The sequence below is a fragment of the Malurus melanocephalus genome, unplaced genomic scaffold, assembly GCF_030028575.1.
Source record: "Malurus melanocephalus ecotype Western Australia unplaced genomic scaffold, MMel_1.1 scaffold_688, whole genome shotgun sequence".
Lineage (NCBI taxonomy): Eukaryota > Metazoa > Chordata > Aves > Passeriformes > Maluridae > Malurus > Malurus melanocephalus.
In genome coordinates, this window is record NW_026623920.1 from 278,958 (window position 1) to 298,042 (window position 19,085).

Consider the following 19,085-nt stretch of genomic DNA (forward strand, 5'->3'; position numbering starts at 1 on the left):
CAGCATTTTCATCAATTCAAAATAAAGTTAAATGCCAAAATTTTGTTTGATTCACTCTCTTATGGTATTTTTAAAATCAAGCCAGTATAACCGAAGTAGAAAAGCTTCAAAAGCAACTCTTGGACCCTTCCACCTTTTTTGTTTTAAATTTTAATAGTTTGGTAGTACCTTCTGCAATATAGGCCAGATTTCTAGCTAGAAAATATCTGAAAGGAAGAAGCCAAAGAAACAACCTACTGGATTTCCTTTTATGCATCTGTTCTGAAGCAGGCAAATTCTGAGTTTACTACCTTTGACTTTCAGGTAGCTAACACAGCTCAGGCAAAAAAAAACCCATCTCACATAGTGTGGATTCTCCCTCCAGAAAAACTGCCAGTGGAGCACCAGACAACATTCTTGGCACCCTTCTTTGCTAATTATTGAATAAATAGGCACACAACCCAGTGGAGGACCCTTCTGCTGTACGCTGGGATCTGAGCTGCCATTGACAATCACATGTTCTCATTGGRACTGTTATAAATCCTTATCCTCATTGCTGCACTTCAGTAACAATTATCTCTTCTTCCATTTGCCACCCAATGCCACCACTTAAAGCCACAAACATGGGGCACACTAGTGAAGCAAAGGTTTATTAGAGTGTACATTGCAGCTTGAAGCTCTACAGAAACAGAGCAGCAGCTGATAAAGACTGGATTAGACAGTACTATTTTCTTGCCCACWTGCTATTAAGAGCCTAGAAAATTAAGGACACGCAAAGAAACTATAAGCAGATTAACTGGGCTYGTTTTAATTATTACATAAACTTTTACCTGTATTTGGAGTTCTTTAATGGTTTTCCCTAGTGCCTCTTCAACACTCAGAATCTGAGATTCTTTTTCAGAAATACTTTTTTCCAGCTTCTTGACAGTTTTCTGGGATTCCTTCAGAGAACTTTGTGTATTTCTCAGATCTTCCTGTGCCAAGATGTTCTTTAGAATAGAAGACAGAAAATCCACAAAGAAAATACAAATATTTCACTATTAGTAAGTATTCCTGGATTATAAACAACTACACAAACTCCTACGCCTATATTCTCCTAAATATTTTAATATAGTTTATAAGTCTTAACATGCATGATCTATTCCTAAAAATGCAAAATTCCTACCGTTGAAACGGTCTCCTTTATATCCTCTCTGAGTTGCTCTGTCTCAGCTTGGAGAGACTCCTCTTTTTGCTTCAGGTCATCTCTTTCCTGKGTTAGAGTTTTTATTTCTTCCCGACATTCAGTAAGCTGCTGCAAGATTGCCTGGATCTCCRAATCCTTGGCCTCCAGTCTCAATTCACTATTCCTTTCTTCCTCTTTTAATTGCTCCATTTCATTTAACTTCTGCTGAGTTTGAATAAGATTTTCTCTTAACTCAAGAAGYTGGTTTTGCTCAGCTGTTTTTTCTTCCAATTCTTTCATTTTGCTAGAGAGCTTTAGTTTGCAAAAAAAAAAATAAAAGCCAAACACTTTAATTGTAATGTAGAACTCCATTATGTGTACATGTTCTCACAGATTCTTTTATAAGCTTAGAAAGAATGAGAGATGCTAGCTATGAAGTTAATTATTTCCTTTAGGTCACTGCTTATACTCTTGCCCACAATAAATAAGCATTTCTTTWTGGAACCTTCCTGTGTCTTTCTCCTTAGCAGCAAAAGTCTTACTGAAGCATAGCACTACACATGAAACTGTAGCATTGCTTAGGAATTATCAAAACCAAAGCTGGTATATGAGAGCCACAGCAGTGCCCAAAGCTTTGTCAAAGATACATATCTTTAGCTTCCTTTTCTTCTTGATTGTTTTTTTTTAAGATTTTTCCTTTCTAATGGCCAATTTCTGTGGTGATTCTCTCTCATTTGAGCAAAGTTGTGTTCTAAAAGGTCTCCAGTTCCCAATRAAGAAACCTTTTTTCTATGACTTTATATAGAGCAGGTGAGAGCAGCATTTATAGAAAAAAAAATTACGTAAAGACATTACTTAAGAACACTAAAAAGAAAAGAAGAATGAAGTGATCAAGTACAGAAGGAAAACCTGGAGCAACATATATTTTTTTTCCCACAAAAACAGACCACTGAGCTGAGTAATCCTTCAACATCATACCCCCTGGCACAGAATAAGTAATACTCACTCATGGCAGACGAAGTCAATGATATATCTCATGTCTTTAAGAGTATTTATCCAAAACATTTTTTTTTAAATTTTATGAATTAATTCTTCAAGTCTTATGTGTAAAAAGGAGCAAGCTGACACTGACCTCTAATTTCACTTCATCCAAAGTTGTTTTGGACTCTTGTGCTTCTTTAGATAGACATTCTATTTGGAGCTTCATTTGTTCATTGCTTTCTGATGCAGCAATGTACTTTTGTTCTATTTCTTCATGGAGCTGTTTAAGTGCTACATATTCCTGATCTGACTTCACATATTTCAGTTGTGCATCTGCTAGAYTGTCTTTTGATTTTTCAATTTCTTCTGTCATATGTTTAAGTCTCGTTTCATTATCAGCTACTTCAGAAAGCAGCTTTTCATTTTCCAGTTTTAATAAGTGTAACTCYTCACATTTTTCAAGAATCTGCCAACAGAAAAGCAATATTTATATATAGTGTTTTCTAAATCAATATTTGTTATAACTTCATTATAAAAACCAGGTACATAWGCAGATATAGGAAACCAAGTACAGGAAAACATAGACCACAATACATCTTAATATTTTCTCTTTGCCCAATTAGACAAAAAAAAGTTTTAGAATAGTATGCAGGTTCCAACACCATTATAACTATACATTCAGTTATCAATGGTGACCATACCAAACAGACATGCAAATGTTGTACTAGAAAATAATGATAAATTACAGCAGACAGTGACTAAACATATGATCTTAAACTTATTCTTAGGYATAAATATTAAACACCTGAGAAACAACAATTTAACAAACTTAGCTGTAAAAATCTCAGGTTGATTCATGAGAACTTTTGGCTTTAAAACTACATATCCAATAGGCCTCCATTAGTACATTACCAGTCAAGTACAATACAGAATCAAGAAAAAAGGTTGGATTTTTTTTTTTTACCTCTTTTTTCTGCATCTCAACAGTATTTGGTAGGGATTGAAATTCTGATAGCTCATTTACTTGTTTTTGTAGAAGTGCATTCTCTTTCAAAGCGTTTTCGAGTTCTCCTTTTAAATCAGCTGCCTTTTTTTCCAGCTCCACATGAGAGAGCAAATCTGGAGAATTAAGTTTAGAATAGTAAGCAAGTGCAAGAGAACAAAAGCATATTTTAAATTAAGCAGAAGATTTATAATGCATTCTGGATCTCATACAAGTATAATGTCAGAAAAATGTACTTTACTGTGGCAAACAATTGAAAGATTAAGCTCTTGGTCTGAATACTGTCAGCACTTGTTTGGTTGATATCCAGTTTATTTTAGATTCTCTCCAAAAACCTTCTTTAACTTGACTGTGCAAAATACAAAACCTGTAAAACTTACCAAAAAATTCAAGGTGCTCAAGCAATTACTGCATGCCAGCAATACCAGCTACTCCAGTATTTTTATACTGATAGTCTCCAAGCATTCAAAAAGCCAAGAGCCAAAGCCTTGCCTATCCTCCCACCATTAGAGGGAAAAGAGAGTACAGGGGAAGCAGGGAAAAAGCACCACCTGGAACAGTACCTTTTGGAACTTTACCCTCCATCAGTGAAGTCAATCTTGTGTTTTCTTGAAACAAAGATTGCAACTCTCTCTGCAAGTCAGCTTGCATTTTTCGGTAACTGGTTTTTCCCGCTTCTATTTGGCTTTGATATAATTGAACATCCTTTTGCATTTGATTGTAGTTATTTAAGAGTTCATTCTCAGGAAAACAATACAACATGCAAGTCACACACAAAATAAAAGTCTATGTGTTTAACATTTAAGTAATGCATCTGGTACATTTTCAATTGTCACTCTGAACAGTTTAACCTTGATAAATATGGCAGAATAAGGCACAATTTAACAACTGCATTCTTGTCAGAGTCCTCTAACAAGACATATCTTAGAGATCAAGGCTACAGCTGCTGCTACTGTTTTGTCTTTACTATTTTTTCAAAGCTCAAAGTAAGCTCCATACCACTTCTGAGTTCACATCTCTTATTCTCCTTTGTTCTCTGGTAAAATTAGGTCTGAACTCTTAYGTCCTAATAATGCCCTAAAGAATGCTTTGCTCTCTTCTCTCTTTCTGTCTCTCCTGGTAAACATACTAACCGCCCACTCCTGCGGAAAATGCCTTTACTTTCTTTTTATCTCTTTCCTGAAGACCAATTTTCCACAAATTCCATAAYAAGAGTATTTGGAGAAATCTAATGTCTAGTGCTTCACCGCACTGATTGCCTTCTCTAGTCTGGAAGCAGACAGGCCCTTAACAGCAGTTGTTACAGCCATAAATGCAGTTCAACAGGTACTTGCCATCTTCTCTTTCAACTCCAAATTTTCACTTCTGAGAAAAGCAGATTCCTTTTTGGCATCCAAGGCTACGGCTTCACTGTCAAAGAGGGATTTGYTCAGCTGCTGAATTTCCTCAATTAGCTTATCAGTGTCTCCCTGAAAAAGACAATACTCAAACAAGTAAAAAAACCACAAAGCCATAATAAAGCAAATGTATTCATTCTAACGTGGTTAAATGTAAATACAAGCTCAGAAAACAAAGAAAAACAGTAGCAGGTTGTTTGAGAGATGGGATAAAGAGCAGTGTTTCCCATAGCTTGACTTCCCCAGAGTACCACTGTATGAATTTCTAACATCTCTTATGGAAGTGGATATTTACTATACCACAGTTATACCTAAAAATAATTCAACTCAGGAAAACCAAAGTGATTCCTCAACCCCGTAGAAAACTCAAGTTTACCACTGAAAAAGATGTCTCCTTTTTTTCCAATCYTGCTTTTTGTAGTTCTTCCACACGATTCTGTAATATATTTATTTTGTTCTCTTTCTCTTTCAGCTGTTCCAGTTTGGAATTTATTTCTACCTAAAAGTTGGAGAAATAAAGGGGGAAAAAAGATTCTAGTGCTCCATTTGGTTTTTCAAGTCAGAATGTATCAAAACCTACACAGAAAGCATTCATGGTTTTTAGRCACATACATATCCTCCTTATAGCTTGTAAGATTAACCAGAGCCCACTGATGTCTAGCTTGTCCTCAGCAGATTCAGTATTTCAAGCTAAATAAACCAAGCACATTTCATACAAGTCTTACTACCTGTAAATTCATGGAGAGGCTCACCTCAAGTTCCTGATTGTACACTTCAGCATTTGAAACTAGATTCTTTAAGTTGGTAATTTCATGCATTAGTTGAATCTGTGGAGCAAATTAAAGCAAAATTGCAGAGGATGTTAGAAAGCACCCACACCAGTAGTTTTAGTTGCCAACACCATGAAAACAAGCCAGATCTATCTTGTGTTTTCTGTTTTAGTAGTGGGCAAACTGCATACATACTCACACACCTACTTAAACAGCTACAAATCAAGATGCTACACATTCTTTCAGATTGGATAGATGCAATGCAAAGCCCTGTTTTAGMTTCCCTGCAATTAGAAAGGATTCAAGTACAATTTGATCTGTRATAGTTTGATGAGCGAGAGCAATGTGATCAAAGCAATTAATATAGAAATTGCATAGATACAACACTTCAAATTCAAGTGATGCCAAGCAGCTTTTCATAATGCAGTGCAGATATTTGTGATTTAATATATCCACTAACAGGAATGAGAAGGTGCCAGAATGGAAGTAAAACAAGCCATGAACACATTTAGTGGCATTTTCTGAAAGAAGTCACAAGTAGAAGATTAGATAGGAGATTTTTCAATTTCTTTCTTTTGGTCTTTGTTAGAAAAGTTTTACAATAAGCACTCATTTACAAGTACTTATATGTAGTCACAAGCTTAGGTTAAGAAAATCTAATCTATAAATTTAAGATCATCTAAAAGCTTTAAAATAAGTACTCTCCTGTGAATATTCCTATACAGATTACCTGTACAAACTAATACATTTCTTCTAATGTATTTGGAGAGGTATGTGAAYTTTTAGTAATGCTGTAATTAATCCRCTACATGGATATCAATAATTGCTTAYATTTTATGGACTGTCCTGAGATATCTGAAAACAAATAATTAAAAAGCAATTCTTGCAATAGAAACTACTTTAGATGTTGCATCTGTTATTAGCTATGCAAAAACTTTGCAGGGAAAATTAACTTAGAATTTGTTAAAAACTGGCTAAGGAAGATAGAATATTCAGTCTAGCATACAAAGGGTCTTCTAAAAAGAATCTTAAATACAAGCTAAATAATAATATTTTATGAATCCATTTTAGTTAAGATCCATAAATCATTGAAGGGAATACRAATGCAAATAAGCAGTAATATTGTTAAATTATAACATGTAATAACAATGCAAAAGGATGCAACAAACTTCAATGTCAGTGTCATAATTGGAGGATATTACACAGACTAATGTGCACAAGTAATGTCCAATAAAGGTATCAGGAAGGAAATGGAATAATACATCCCTGTCTCAATAACTCAAATTACTGTTTTGGCTTTTTTTTGGCCATAACTTATCTTACAGTCTATCCTTTGGGCAGGTAGAACCTAATACAAGTAATAAGAATTTTAGACTACAGAATCAGAGCATAAACATTTGGACAAACAAGGAACATCTCCAATAACCACACAAAGAGGTGAAGTGAAAGTCAGCACTTCCTATATCGTAAGTTATCCAGTAGGTAAGTTTGCATTTTTTCTGACTTCCTGGCACGAAGTACAATATTTTGATTTTCCAGACATTACTATTCACATATTATTTTAAAATTATTTCATGACTAAGTGAAATAGATAATGTTCACATAGTCCATGGATTACCAAAAGCCAGACCTATCTTGGTTTATAAGACATTTCTCACAAGAAATATGGAAATATGGTTTAGCAACCATACTTCAAAGCAGCTCTAAAATATATTTAAGTAGCAAAACAACTGCCTCACAGAAGTCTAGAATGAAATTCAGATCACACATTTATAAAAATAACATATAGCTACATATATACACACAAATACATGTTTAACCAGGCTTCTTCAAAAATTTGTGTGAATTCTGTACTCCAAGTAAACCCAGTTTAAATCCTGGGTTCATTGATTCTGTTGCTGAATGTAGCTTATAACATCATCCATTTGTGAATCAACATCCAAGGCTATGTACACTGAATAAACCCTAGAAAGCTTTTAAGCATAGAGAATTAATATCTRTTTATATGCAGCTTACCTCAAGGTCTTTTTGTGTTTGTCTTTCCAGTGCTTCAAATTCATCTATTTCTTTTTTTTCCTTCAGTTTCTCTYTCATTTCATTTATTTCTGATTTCAACTGCTCATTTTCCAGCACTAGGTTATTAAAGTTAGCTTGCAGGGCGTTGACCTCATTTACAGCAATATCCTGAAGAAGCAGCACAAGAAACTTTAGAAGCTGTTGCTGCAATGTCAGCCTTATTTCTAGAAAATTTAGAACAGACCTACCTTTTCTAGTGCTAATGCTTCACAGAGCTGCACRGATTCTTCAAAGTCTTTCTGAGTCTAGAGAAAGAAACACTCTCATTTAGCAGATCTACAAGATCAAACAGCTTGAGTGTTACATTCCCTGTTGCTTGTCTTTTCACAGCTAGTCCTGTTTAAAGACCAAAGTTTACTGGGTCATTTGCCACAAACCCATAGAAGCACAGAACCATACCACAGCTTCACAGAGATGTCCAAGAGACTTTCTAACCAGTTTCAATAATTCAGCAGAMACAGAATACTGGTGTTCTACAGAACAGTAAGGCTGATCTTACTGAGAAGCATGTTATGCATATGCAAAGTATTAGAAAGTCAAAACAGATTATGATGTTACCCAATTCATGTTAGGACCAGCAATCCATTCTCCTTCTGAAATTTGATCAGGAACCATCAGGCAAGAGTTGTCATATTCAGAATTCTCTAAGGTAGCTGAAAAGAAAGAGGTATTAACAAAAGTTTCAGCAGATTTGAAACTGAGCATCAAGAATTTTCCCATAAAATAATTTTACCACTTTGGAAACAATCATTCAGTGSCAAAACCACAGCACACTGAGTAGGACTTCTGACTCTCCTGATTTTCTGGCATGAAAGGGAACACCACTGAAGTCCAGTACCAATACTTAGGCTGACCATCTTATCACAAGTTGATGAAGCTAAATTTATCACAAGTTGATGAAGTTACTTAACTACAGACTAGGAAAAGTTTAAGTGTTGAGGAAAGAACCATTCAACAGTAACCTGCAAGATATAAAGAAAAAAACCACCCCACCCCATTCAGAAAAAAAAGCCCAAACCAATCCACATACAAGCAAAAGGGTTTGATGGAAGGATAGATAATAAGGGTATAAGAAGATGTAATCCAGCAACATTGAATTGTCCTCTTGTCTTCAGTTCAATTTTCTTAGAAAATTTCTTTTCTAATTTTCAGTTTTCYTTCTCTTATGGGTCCTTGAATTTCTGTCTCAATCTGGTATTTAAGTAATGACTGCCCCCATAAAATTTTGGAATTTTACACACACACCTCTCCATTTTTCCCCCTCCTTTTTGGGGGTAGAATAGGGGTGGAATGGATAGTCTGTGTTAAAGAACACTTCCCCAAAAAACTGGGGGATTGGGGTAGGCTGCATGGCAGAACTGTTTGTGTAGACCCTGCCATTTATGTCACACTTACCTCTAACCTTTAGTTTTAAGAAATTAAAAGCTCAATATCCAGGGGAGCTGGGGTGGTAGAAGCAACTTCCATTCAAAGTGTGCACAAGAACATTTGGAGTTTTGTTAATTTGTTTTTAATTTGTGCTACAATCAACTTATTTGTGCTAAGTATCAACTCATTCCCTTTGGGAAATGTAACGCAATGCTTGTAAAGTTATTTATCAGGAATTTCACAGAATCATAGAATAGTCTGGGTTGAAAAGGTGCTCAAAGACCATCTAGCTCCAGCCACCCTGCCATGGGCAGGACCAACTTCCACTAGACCAGGTTGCTCAAAACCCCATCCAACCTGGCTGTGAACACTTGCAGGGATCCACAACTTCTCTGGGCAACCTATGCCAGTGCCCCACCACCCCCACAGTAAAGAATTTCTTCCCAGTATCTAATCCAAACCTACTCTCTCCGTTTAAAACCATTTCCCTGCTATCTCTACACACCCTCTCCAGCTTTCCTGTAGGCCGCTTTCAGGCCCTGGAATGCTGCAATTAGATCACAATAGAGCCTTTTCTTCAGGCTGAACAATCCCAATTTTCTCAGCCTTTTCTGACAGGAGAAGTGTCCCAGCCCTGTGATCATGTCTGTGGTCCTCCTCTGGACCACAGAGTAGAGAGAGGGGACCTGATGGCCATGCTACACATTATTTCACCTGGAGAATAAGACTTATGCTCCTGCTTTTTAAATAAAGTGAACCTTATTTCCAGCACAAGAACTACCAGTATTGTTGTGCTAAACCCACTTCCCTTCGAGGCAGCATTCTTTGCTGGTAGACGAATGTGACTTCCTTACAAACAACTTTTAAAATTGAGTTAATAAAATATCATCTGAATACAGTGCCAACTAAAATTATCTTTTGTACTGTTAGCAAATTAATTTGATTTAAACTTAGATTTATTAAAAATGGATTACTTCTGACTTCAAAGTTGCTTTGCAGATTTTCCTTATTTTTTCCCCAAAGTTACTTACAATCCTCCACATCTGGTACTGCTGGCAGAGACAACTTCATTTTTTTTGTTTCAGTCGCCATTGCATTTTCAAAGTCTTCAAAGAAGTTCACATTTCCCTGGTTTATTTTACCAGGAGCCCAAGTAACTCTTCTTCTTCTCTTGGCCTTTAAAAAAGCATTYACAGAAAAAGTGATAAAACCAAACCACTAGGTAGACAGTAAACATTGCATCAGACTAGTTCTGGATCAGTACCAGCAGTTAACTAGACAGTATGTTGCAGTTTCCTCAAAATTACTTGGAAAGCAAAAAGTTTCTGTGGTCTGTTCAGCACAGGGCAACACATTKAATTGATAYTCARAAATTTATTTAAAAGTCAGMCCTTTAAAAATACTAAAAAACATGAAAACTGCCCATCATACTTACTCTTTATTATCAATATTAACCTATGTATTTAATATTACCTTTTGCAAAGTATTTCAGAGTTATCAAGTAAGATCTGGAMCAGGTGCTTACTTTAATATTCTGTTTTGAGGCAAAGGAAGCAGAAGTCACCAGCATCTCCGTTAAGTTTCGTATTCTGTCTTCCTGTACTTTTTGAAGAGAATTTTTTTCTTCCAACAGCTGGGCCAACTGGTCCTTTTCTATTGCATGAATGTGAGTTTTTGAAGACACCTTCCATAAAGAGGAGATTAATTAAACTGACATTRTAAGAGCAGAAACTACTCCTACAGAAGATAAATTTAAAAACTACACACATATACTCTTTAAAGTCTGGAAGAGGAATCTTTAATTGTTAATATTAAACTGACAATTTAGTCTACTATTTGACTGCAGATTTAGTATTTAAAAGGGGTCAAAATTCCCAGAAACWATATAGCCTCAGATTTTTCTAGCTACAAAAGAAAGCTTTCTTTGAAACATAACTCACTAGCTACTATCTCAGAAGAAAGGAAACATAATCCCAAGTTCAAGTCTATGTTGCAAATTCATAATCATTTAAAAAAGAGAAATAATTAATTTTTCTAAATTTTTTTCTCTAAGGGTATTTATAATTTGCAATTAAAAATGTGCATACTTTGATTTAATGCACTAAAACAATATGTTCAGCATCATTATTTTCCCATGATTTATGTTTTATCATCTGTGGTCTAACAAGATATCAAGATTATTCCACAGTTCCATAGATTTTTAGAGAAAGATAAACATGAGAAACTACATGGTTTGGTGGCAAGTTACTGTTGTTTATTTTCTAGACGCAACTTTGCCAGTGATATCAATGCAGATGCAACTTCCTGCAACTCAGACTGAAGTTAGACATCAGTAAGGGAGGAAAAAATAGAAAGTTGGGATCTTTATTGGACATTCAATAACTTCTTAGATTAATTAATTATATTGTGTCTTTTGATCAGTAAAAGTATGCTATAAAGGCATGACAAAGTGCTACTTCTTAATTATGTTAACCTACTGATTAGGTGCAACCAACTAACAATTGTTAGTTGATCTCATTCAGTCTTCATTTTCACACAATGTTGACTATCATCAGTTGTTCTAGACTATGCATCATCTTTTTAATTACTATTCTCTCAATAAAAATGCAGATATCACATTAGAGAGTTCACCTACCCCTCCAAATTTAACTGCTTTTGGTTTAAAACAGGTGGTCTCCAAAGAGCTATCAGTACTAAGGATAGATTAATTTATTACATACTTCCTCCAGCTGCTTTTTCAAATCCAGAATTTCTTTGCGGTATCTCTTCAGGAGAGCATCATCATCAAGTACTTCATTGACTTTTGGTGTATTCTTCATTCCTTTGGCTGTATTGGCAAACTGGAAGAACATTTTTTCATGGGCAWTAGTTCAAGAACAAGTATCTAAAAAGACTTATTCTGACCCACATTTCCAAACAGAATTTAAGGGAGAGTTTAGTAGATAAAGAGCAGCAGATAAGAGGACACAAATATTTGAATTAGCTTATTTTTAATGTGTTCTAAGCTTTGAAAAGGYATGTTTTCCTTGCTTGATATTAATACCCAAAATGTGAAGGGATACTCTTAAGTGTTATGCAARTTATTTTTTATTTAATAAAAAACTCAAAACATCAACAAAAAGGAAGACAATCCTACCTAAAGAATACATACAGTTCATTAACATTTCAATTCCTGCAGTGCCTAAYGTCTTGTGCTGWCAAGGAYTTTTCTAACTATATTTGGAAAWGGTCAAKGAGATAACAGCYGTTATCTCCTGCCTGACAARGGAGAGGRGGAGTTTTATTCCAACTTTCAGAAAGCTCTAGGTAGACAACCTAGCACAAGATGAGTGGAACAAGATGCTGTGTCCGAAAAAATATTTCAAGTTCTGAGTTTACAGAAGCCTTTCAAAATATCCAAATCATTAAAGATGCAGCAGATTACATTTTCCACTCCTCAAACCAGTCTACAATGACTAGTGCAGGATAACAGGTGAGAAGCTTTACCTGAAGAGTACTGAGTGTCTCATCAAAAGAAACAGGAGTAATYGTACAAATAATAACTGTTTTAGCATTTCCTCCAAGGGAGTTCTGCAGAATTCGAGTCAGCTTGCTGTCTCTGTAATTTATGAAGCTAAGAAAAAAAACCAATCAGATTTCTGCATAGAAAAAAGGCAATAAATATATTTATAAAATAAGATTATAAAGAAAGGATTTTATTTTCTTAGTGTAGCAGTGCTTTATAACAGGCATAAGTTGCTTACCCAGAAGGGTCATCACAAAGCTTTTTGATAACTTGACCCAGAATGAACAAGCTCCGATTTATATTGCAGCCTTCTTTCAGTCGAACACCTAGGTRCCACACATTTTATTAATATTATTTTAAATTTTAAATGGTATTTAGATACATTTTCCACCTGTCAAGCTTTTGTGCTGCTTTAAGTGCAGAGGGATTGCCCAAGAGTTAAATCTCAAGTGCCACAATGCACTGTGACCCATCAGCAGCCAGTATGGAATCATTTATAATAGAAAAAACACATTGAAATAAAATAGTAATCACAAATAAACATTTAGAACCTTTACATGGCAAGTAGCTGGGGCCATAAGAACTTTAATTTTGCTTCCTGTCTAAATTTTGCAAATGCCTACACTTACACATATAACAAGCCAGCCTTACATACAAGTTTTAGATAAGTCCTTCTTTGTAAGAGACTATTATTTGTCTCCCTCAGTTCCCTTTTTGCTCATAAAGGCACTTTTGTGCAGCTTCATGCTGTCACTGTTAACAGACAAACTTCCTCTTACCCAAAGAGTGAGCCATCTATTCACTTTTCACCTTTACACAAAAGTCCCTGAAAAGCTTCTAGTGATTTTGTTATTACAGGTACACCTTCACTGAGTCAYCTCCATTCCACTATCTCAGTGCAGGACTACTGCTAGGCCTGCAGTTCTAGAAAAGGCATATTACTACTTAATTGTTTGCACTTCACAGCATTTACAGCATTTTCCAGAGTAGAGCCTGCCCTACAAAGGGGAAAAGGCCTTATTTATAAACAATAAATAACACAATAACAYATAGATCAAATAATCTCCTTTCTAYCAKAGTTTCTTGTAAGRGTTAATTAACAGAASTGGTCATCAGARGAGCCTCATTTAACACTCACCTTCAGCTCCYGTTTGACGAGCTCTTTCACTGCCTGCCAGATCTACCAAGTTCTGCAAATTCATTAAATAAGTCACAGGTTAGTTCTGAGGTAATCTGCTTTTAAACCTCATAATTCTAAATCTCTGCTAAGAATTTCATAAACTAAACTTAAAAAAAGCAAGGGGTCTGTCATTACTGAAAGTAACGCATAGCTACTACACACAACTCATACTTTCAAGGTACATAGGGACATGGAATTTGTATGAACTTTATTATACCATCCCAAATAGTGTTTCAGACTTGCCCTGCAACAAACTCCATCCTCATTCACAAAAAGATAAATTCAGTTGCTCAGTATAAAAGTGTTAGCTACTAATTCAAGCTGTAAGAATGTTTCATAGGAAAGAGCCTAGATGAGATTATTTAGTATCCTGTTCTGAGTCCACTGTATCTCTCTGCTTGCCTGCCAACCATTGTGGAGATAAGGAAAAGAAGAAATTCACAACGAGAGGAAGAGCCACACTCTGAATTTGGTTCAAAGTCAACTAGAACATTGTGGCATCCCATAATTATTTGTTTGCACAAGTAGCCCTCACTTCAGTGGGTTTTTGCTTCAGAAGTGTAAAGTCCTGTACYAACTCCACCAAGCAGCAACAAGCCAAAAGGGCCAAAACCCCTCACCCGTGTTAGTCGTGGTTACTCTGAAGTCAGTTGGAACTGAGACAGGGCAGAGGGGGGTGGTGTAGGAACAGTGGATACCATAACTTACARTAGMACAAAAAGTAGGCATTAGTTTGATSAKATACTAGTGCATGAGAAGTGYTTACAACATTCAGAMCCCAGAGCCTTTTCACATGAAGMCAGAATAGAAAGCTCTTTCCACAATCCATGATTAACTTCATGCTATTTCCAATTCTGGGTAAGAGCACTCATGCAGATTTTAGCAGGTTCAAATAGTTTCACATTGGTTCCATTCCTGCAGTTGTTTCAGATAATTTTCTAAGAATCAAGAAAAGGCTTCTGAAACCATAAAATTTCATGGTGTCCAATTGCATTCCCCCCTAGACTATGGTATTTCATATGCCAGAAATCCACCAAACATGCTAAGTGGGGTTACATCTGAAAAAAATCTTTTTGCAATTAAAAGGTCACATGTTCTTTTAACAACAACTAAATCTGAGGATAAGAGAAGTCTTAAGGTTTTCCCTTTTACGAGTTACTTCACTGAACTTGTCGGTGGACAGAAACAATTGAAGGGGAAGATATATTTAACAAAGAGTGCAAGAGCGCTCTGACATGCAAATGCAAGTCCCTTAGGCTCCTGGAAGGTATAACACTCCCCAACCCAMTCTGAATAATTCTCATGTAGAACTCCCTTTGGTGGGAAGATCTTCTCTAGACAATGCCCCAGGACTCTCCCTCTATACTTMAGCAACATCTGTCAGAGTTAACAACAAATAATTCTTGTAAGTTATTCTGATGCACTATTATTTTCTCAAACAAATAGTAACAGTAAGGCTGTACTCCAAAAGGTCTTAAATAGACATTTACCAAGTGGGAAACCATGACTGCTCCATCACAGTTTGCATTTGAAGGGTCACTTCGTTCTCTGCTTTCAATGATCTAGAAATGCAATAAAGTGCAAKAAAGTTTTTGTCACTTTGAAAACAACAAAATCACTCCTGTTTTTAAACAGATGTGAAGTAGTAGTGAAACAGGTTTTACCATTCTGAAGATAGTGTGAGAACGGCTGCTGTGCTCATTCATTTTTGTTTCTCCATAATGGCGATTTCCTGTCGAGAAACAGTATTAGAATACTTCTGTTTATAAACTGATAAACGGGAGATAGACAAAAACCACGATTTTAAAACTCTCTGAAAATCTTTGATTTATTAATATAAACCCCAAGGGATACTCCATGGTTCTACATATACATGATTAAACAAACTTTTTTAAGCTATCAGCTGATATTTCCTAAATACTTACTTTCTCCTTTTCTGATCCATTCCATAACTTGTTCTGGGGAAACYACCACCTCTTCAATCAGATCTTCTACATATATATTCCTCTATAGAATAAATAGTAATAAATTTTACTGAACTCCAAAGCCTACTTCAGTACAAAAAGTTAACATTACCAGCAATTATTATGGTATTTATTCGACAGGTGAATGTGCTTTTACTCCAAACACAAAAGATGAGTAAAGTTTAAACCTTGATCAAAACTGTGGCCTAAGGGCACAAGAATCAAACAGCAGAGACTTAGTWTCCTAAAAAATGTAAATGCAGAGTGAAATAGCCTTCTTGACATATTTCTGAGGGAATCCAGGAGTAAATCTTATAAGGACATAGTCATGCAACTGGTAAATTTCCCTTCTTTCTATGTTCCAAACCCATGATCATTTAAGGCAACCAAAGAAAAAAAAGCACCCCAAAACCCAAACCAATGTTTTTTATTATTTGCTACAAAACTTAATATAAAGAAATTGAAGACGGCGTTAATATAGATTTCTTTTTCTATAGGGAGCATACTACTGAATAGTTCTACTCTAGCTGTTATTCTATGATGACAGTAAAAGAAGAGTGTATCTACTTGGTAGATGATCAGAAGATGATATTAAAGTAACTCTGTATATCTGTTGGAAACTTGAAGCACATTGAGCTTAACATTGTGTCTGTAGAAGTGTCACTAAACAGCTCTTGAGTCTGTTTAAATTTAAATAAAATATACCAKCCTGGAAAACTTGAGGATCAAATCTACTTCTATAAAGATTTATAAAGATTAACTAGCAATAGCAAGCCCAAAGTCACTGCTGTTATTCAGGTACATCAAGTGTCCTTCTACTAATGCTGAAGATTKAACTAGACAATTTGTCCCAGAAAGTTTTCCATTAGATGCTTCTGAAGGCATTTTTTCCCAACTTCTTTTACTCCAAGCAGATATGATATGTATAACATCCACTTACATTAACATCCTCACGAATTCCCAGAGGCTTCTTTTTCCTACTATCACAAAGCAAATCTGTAATTGTTTCATTGTAGATTTCCATGTAAGAAACCCTTAGCAGGAATTCTCTATCTGGAATCTAATGTTGAAAGAGAAAAGGAAAAAAAAGAACAGACTAACTGAGGGACATCTTTTAGTGCAAGTATTCATAACTTGGAGATAAAGGTTTGGATATTGTTCCACAGATTTCGTTCCCCTCATCCTCTCGGACATTAGCATCTACCACTACAGAAAAATTTTTCTTCTATCCCACCTCTTTCCAGCTGCATTAATGGTATACCACTTCTAAYAGGTTATAAAATTAAGGTAACTGCCCTACAGAAACATGATAATAGTTCTACTACTTAAGTGCCCTTTCCATAATCAATTTCCTTCTGTTTAGGCACTTTCCTCTCTTTTATAGCTTGTCTTCTCTCTTTGCTTGCTCAGATTTACTTTGCTGCTGCYGCTTCCTCCCCTGCCTCCTTGGTAGAGAATGTTGGGATGATGAAAGGCTGCACAATGGACTCAAGGAAAGTTTTCTTGACTTTATTTACTTCTATAAACCCTCTAAGGGTACCCTGCACCTCCTTAAAGAAGCACTGACCATTRCAATTAATTGGTAACCATTACCTGAAACCCATAAGGCAGAAGCAAGGACTCTGCAAATGTTTTCGAAATCACAGTTTTAACTTACACCTTCTTACTTTTATTAATATTGAACAATTAGCAATTCTTTTGTATGCCTGAAATAAGTAAATAGTGTCATATTCTTCCCACTAAAAAAAAAAATCTTTAATATCGTTAACTTTTAAAACTTCTAAAATAGCAGAATAAACACAAAGCTTCACATGACATTATCTACCACATTAACAAGTGAGTACCTATYTATATTTGTAATCAATGTTTAATATGCTTGCAAGGTGAACAACAGYCAGTTTTGTTCTGATTTGATTTCAGCTAATAGAGTCCCATTAGCTTTTTGTTTTAAACTCTCATCTTTGCCARGCTAGCAAAGTAACTGCAACATACAGGCAAATATAAATTAATTTCCTTCACAAGCCCCTTGATACTAAAATTAACTTTTATGTAACCATCAATATTACTATTCCTTTCAGCCACTTCAATTTAATAGAATTKCTCACCTCACAAATAATTTTGAACACATCTTGAATTGCCTTAGGAATAATGCCCATGGAATCTTCATTTCCCATCATTGTGTAAGTCTTCCCTGAAGCAGTCTGTCCGTAAGCAAAAATTGTGCCTAGAAAGAAGGTCAAGTTTTACTAGCTATCTCTGAAATACATGACAAAAAGGATTTAAATGCAGTTTAAAAACTTACCATTATAGCCTTGCACAGCTGATTGGATAATTGGAACAGCTACACCAACATACAACTGCTGAGTGTTGTCGCTTGAATGAAAGACACGATCTTAAAAACAAAAACAATAAAGCAGGTGAATCCAGTGTGTTGCAAATCAAAACCAAGCTATCACTCAGTACTGCTGACTACAAATCCAATAAATGGGCATCACTGTTTGGAGGGCAATTCAAATATAAATATTATTGTAACACTAATGCACACTTTAAAAATTTTGTTTTAGAATAAATATTAAACACAAAAGCAAGAAAGACACAATGCACAGATGACAAACAAGTAAAAAACCCTAAGAATGATGAACACAGTTAAACAGTCATCCCATTTAATCCTAAAAAGTTATGCCTAGTTTTTTCTATGAGGATTGTAAACCTGACAAGACAGGMTAATTGTTAAACTCCTAACCTGGTRCCTGCTGTTACTGAATCTGTATTCTAGGAAAAAATCTTTGTAGTGGCTACATTCATATTAACAAGCACACTCGATGATTAGGAAAAGACTAAAAGGAAGCCAGTTAGTTATGAGGATCTGATATTGACAGYATCACTTTTGAGATTGGGTTCTCCCATACCCTGCTTCCTAAATGCTCTGGACTAGCCCTCATCTAGTCTATTTGAAATTGGATTTCATATGAAAAATAATGTGTTCCAAAGCCACTACAGTATGAACCAGGAGAGAAAGCMATGTCCATCAGGAAGCTGACCTCAAAAGCTCATCCCAATATTGCATAAACCAGAAATCCTGCGTGACCCAATGACACTCCTTCACAATTACGAATCTGGGAAGGTTGACGGACATGGCAAGAAGCTCAGGGCATTCACCCCAGTCGACACTTTCAAGAGTACAGTAGCGAAGTCCGCGTAAGCATCAAAGGAGGTGCTTCCATATTCTTACCGTAACTAAATATTTTGGTACCATTCACGTCRGAAACAGTGTTATTCTCGCTTCTCCAGTGCAGGGACACTTTCTCTCCTGAGGCATTTTCTCTAAAAGAAGAGACCCACTGTTACCTTTACTGGGCGAGGGCTCTGCTCCCAAAACGCGGGCCCCCTTTTCCCACCTGCCCCAGCCTGCTCCAGGCCCGGCGGCTCACCTGGCGATGAGCGGCCGCACACGCACGCACACCGTGACGGCGCCCTCGTCCGCCATGCCCGCCCGGGAAGGATGAGCGGAACAGGGACAAGGAACAGGGAACAGGGACGGGACCGGCACCGGCACCGGCACCGGGAATGGCACCGGGAGCAGGGAGGGTCCGCCCCAACCGCCGCCGGAGTTTGAACTGCGCCCGAGGCCGCTCGCTATTGGCTGTCGTGGAGCGTACCACTCGGCAGCAGCTGGGGGGGGGCGAGCAAGGGAAGC

The 19,085-nt window shown here is 36.3% G+C and overlaps 1 protein-coding gene across 1 annotated transcript in view; it reads right to left on the bottom strand.

Moving 5' to 3' along the window:
* The window catches only part of CENPE (centromere protein E), a 39,329-nt gene extending 20,380 nt beyond the window's left edge, over nucleotides 1–18,949 (bottom strand). The window contains exons 1-25 of the mRNA XM_057384135.1: nucleotides 18,820–18,949; nucleotides 18,621–18,712; nucleotides 17,691–17,780; nucleotides 17,494–17,612; nucleotides 16,329–16,448; nucleotides 15,350–15,431; nucleotides 15,089–15,156; nucleotides 14,915–14,986; nucleotides 13,383–13,434; nucleotides 12,483–12,570; nucleotides 12,226–12,352; nucleotides 11,460–11,579; nucleotides 10,265–10,423; nucleotides 9,771–9,915; nucleotides 7,930–8,024; nucleotides 7,560–7,616; nucleotides 7,312–7,479; nucleotides 5,278–5,352; nucleotides 4,902–5,024; nucleotides 4,463–4,597; nucleotides 3,692–3,869; nucleotides 3,090–3,244; nucleotides 2,277–2,591; nucleotides 1,145–1,456; nucleotides 810–968 (exon numbers count right to left, since the gene is read on the bottom strand). Coding sequence (XP_057240118.1) covers nucleotides 810–968; nucleotides 1,145–1,456; nucleotides 2,277–2,591; nucleotides 3,090–3,244; nucleotides 3,692–3,869; nucleotides 4,463–4,597; nucleotides 4,902–5,024; nucleotides 5,278–5,352; nucleotides 7,312–7,479; nucleotides 7,560–7,616; nucleotides 7,930–8,024; nucleotides 9,771–9,915; nucleotides 10,265–10,423; nucleotides 11,460–11,579; nucleotides 12,226–12,352; nucleotides 12,483–12,570; nucleotides 13,383–13,434; nucleotides 14,915–14,986; nucleotides 15,089–15,156; nucleotides 15,350–15,431; nucleotides 16,329–16,448; nucleotides 17,494–17,612; nucleotides 17,691–17,780; nucleotides 18,621–18,712; nucleotides 18,820–18,875 — 3,162 coding nt within the window. The 5' untranslated portion in view covers nucleotides 18,876–18,949. The remainder of the gene's footprint in view (nucleotides 1–809; nucleotides 969–1,144; nucleotides 1,457–2,276; nucleotides 2,592–3,089; nucleotides 3,245–3,691; nucleotides 3,870–4,462; nucleotides 4,598–4,901; nucleotides 5,025–5,277; nucleotides 5,353–7,311; nucleotides 7,480–7,559; nucleotides 7,617–7,929; nucleotides 8,025–9,770; nucleotides 9,916–10,264; nucleotides 10,424–11,459; nucleotides 11,580–12,225; nucleotides 12,353–12,482; nucleotides 12,571–13,382; nucleotides 13,435–14,914; nucleotides 14,987–15,088; nucleotides 15,157–15,349; nucleotides 15,432–16,328; nucleotides 16,449–17,493; nucleotides 17,613–17,690; nucleotides 17,781–18,620; nucleotides 18,713–18,819) is intronic.
* Between the last annotated feature and the right edge of the window lie 136 nt (nucleotides 18,950–19,085).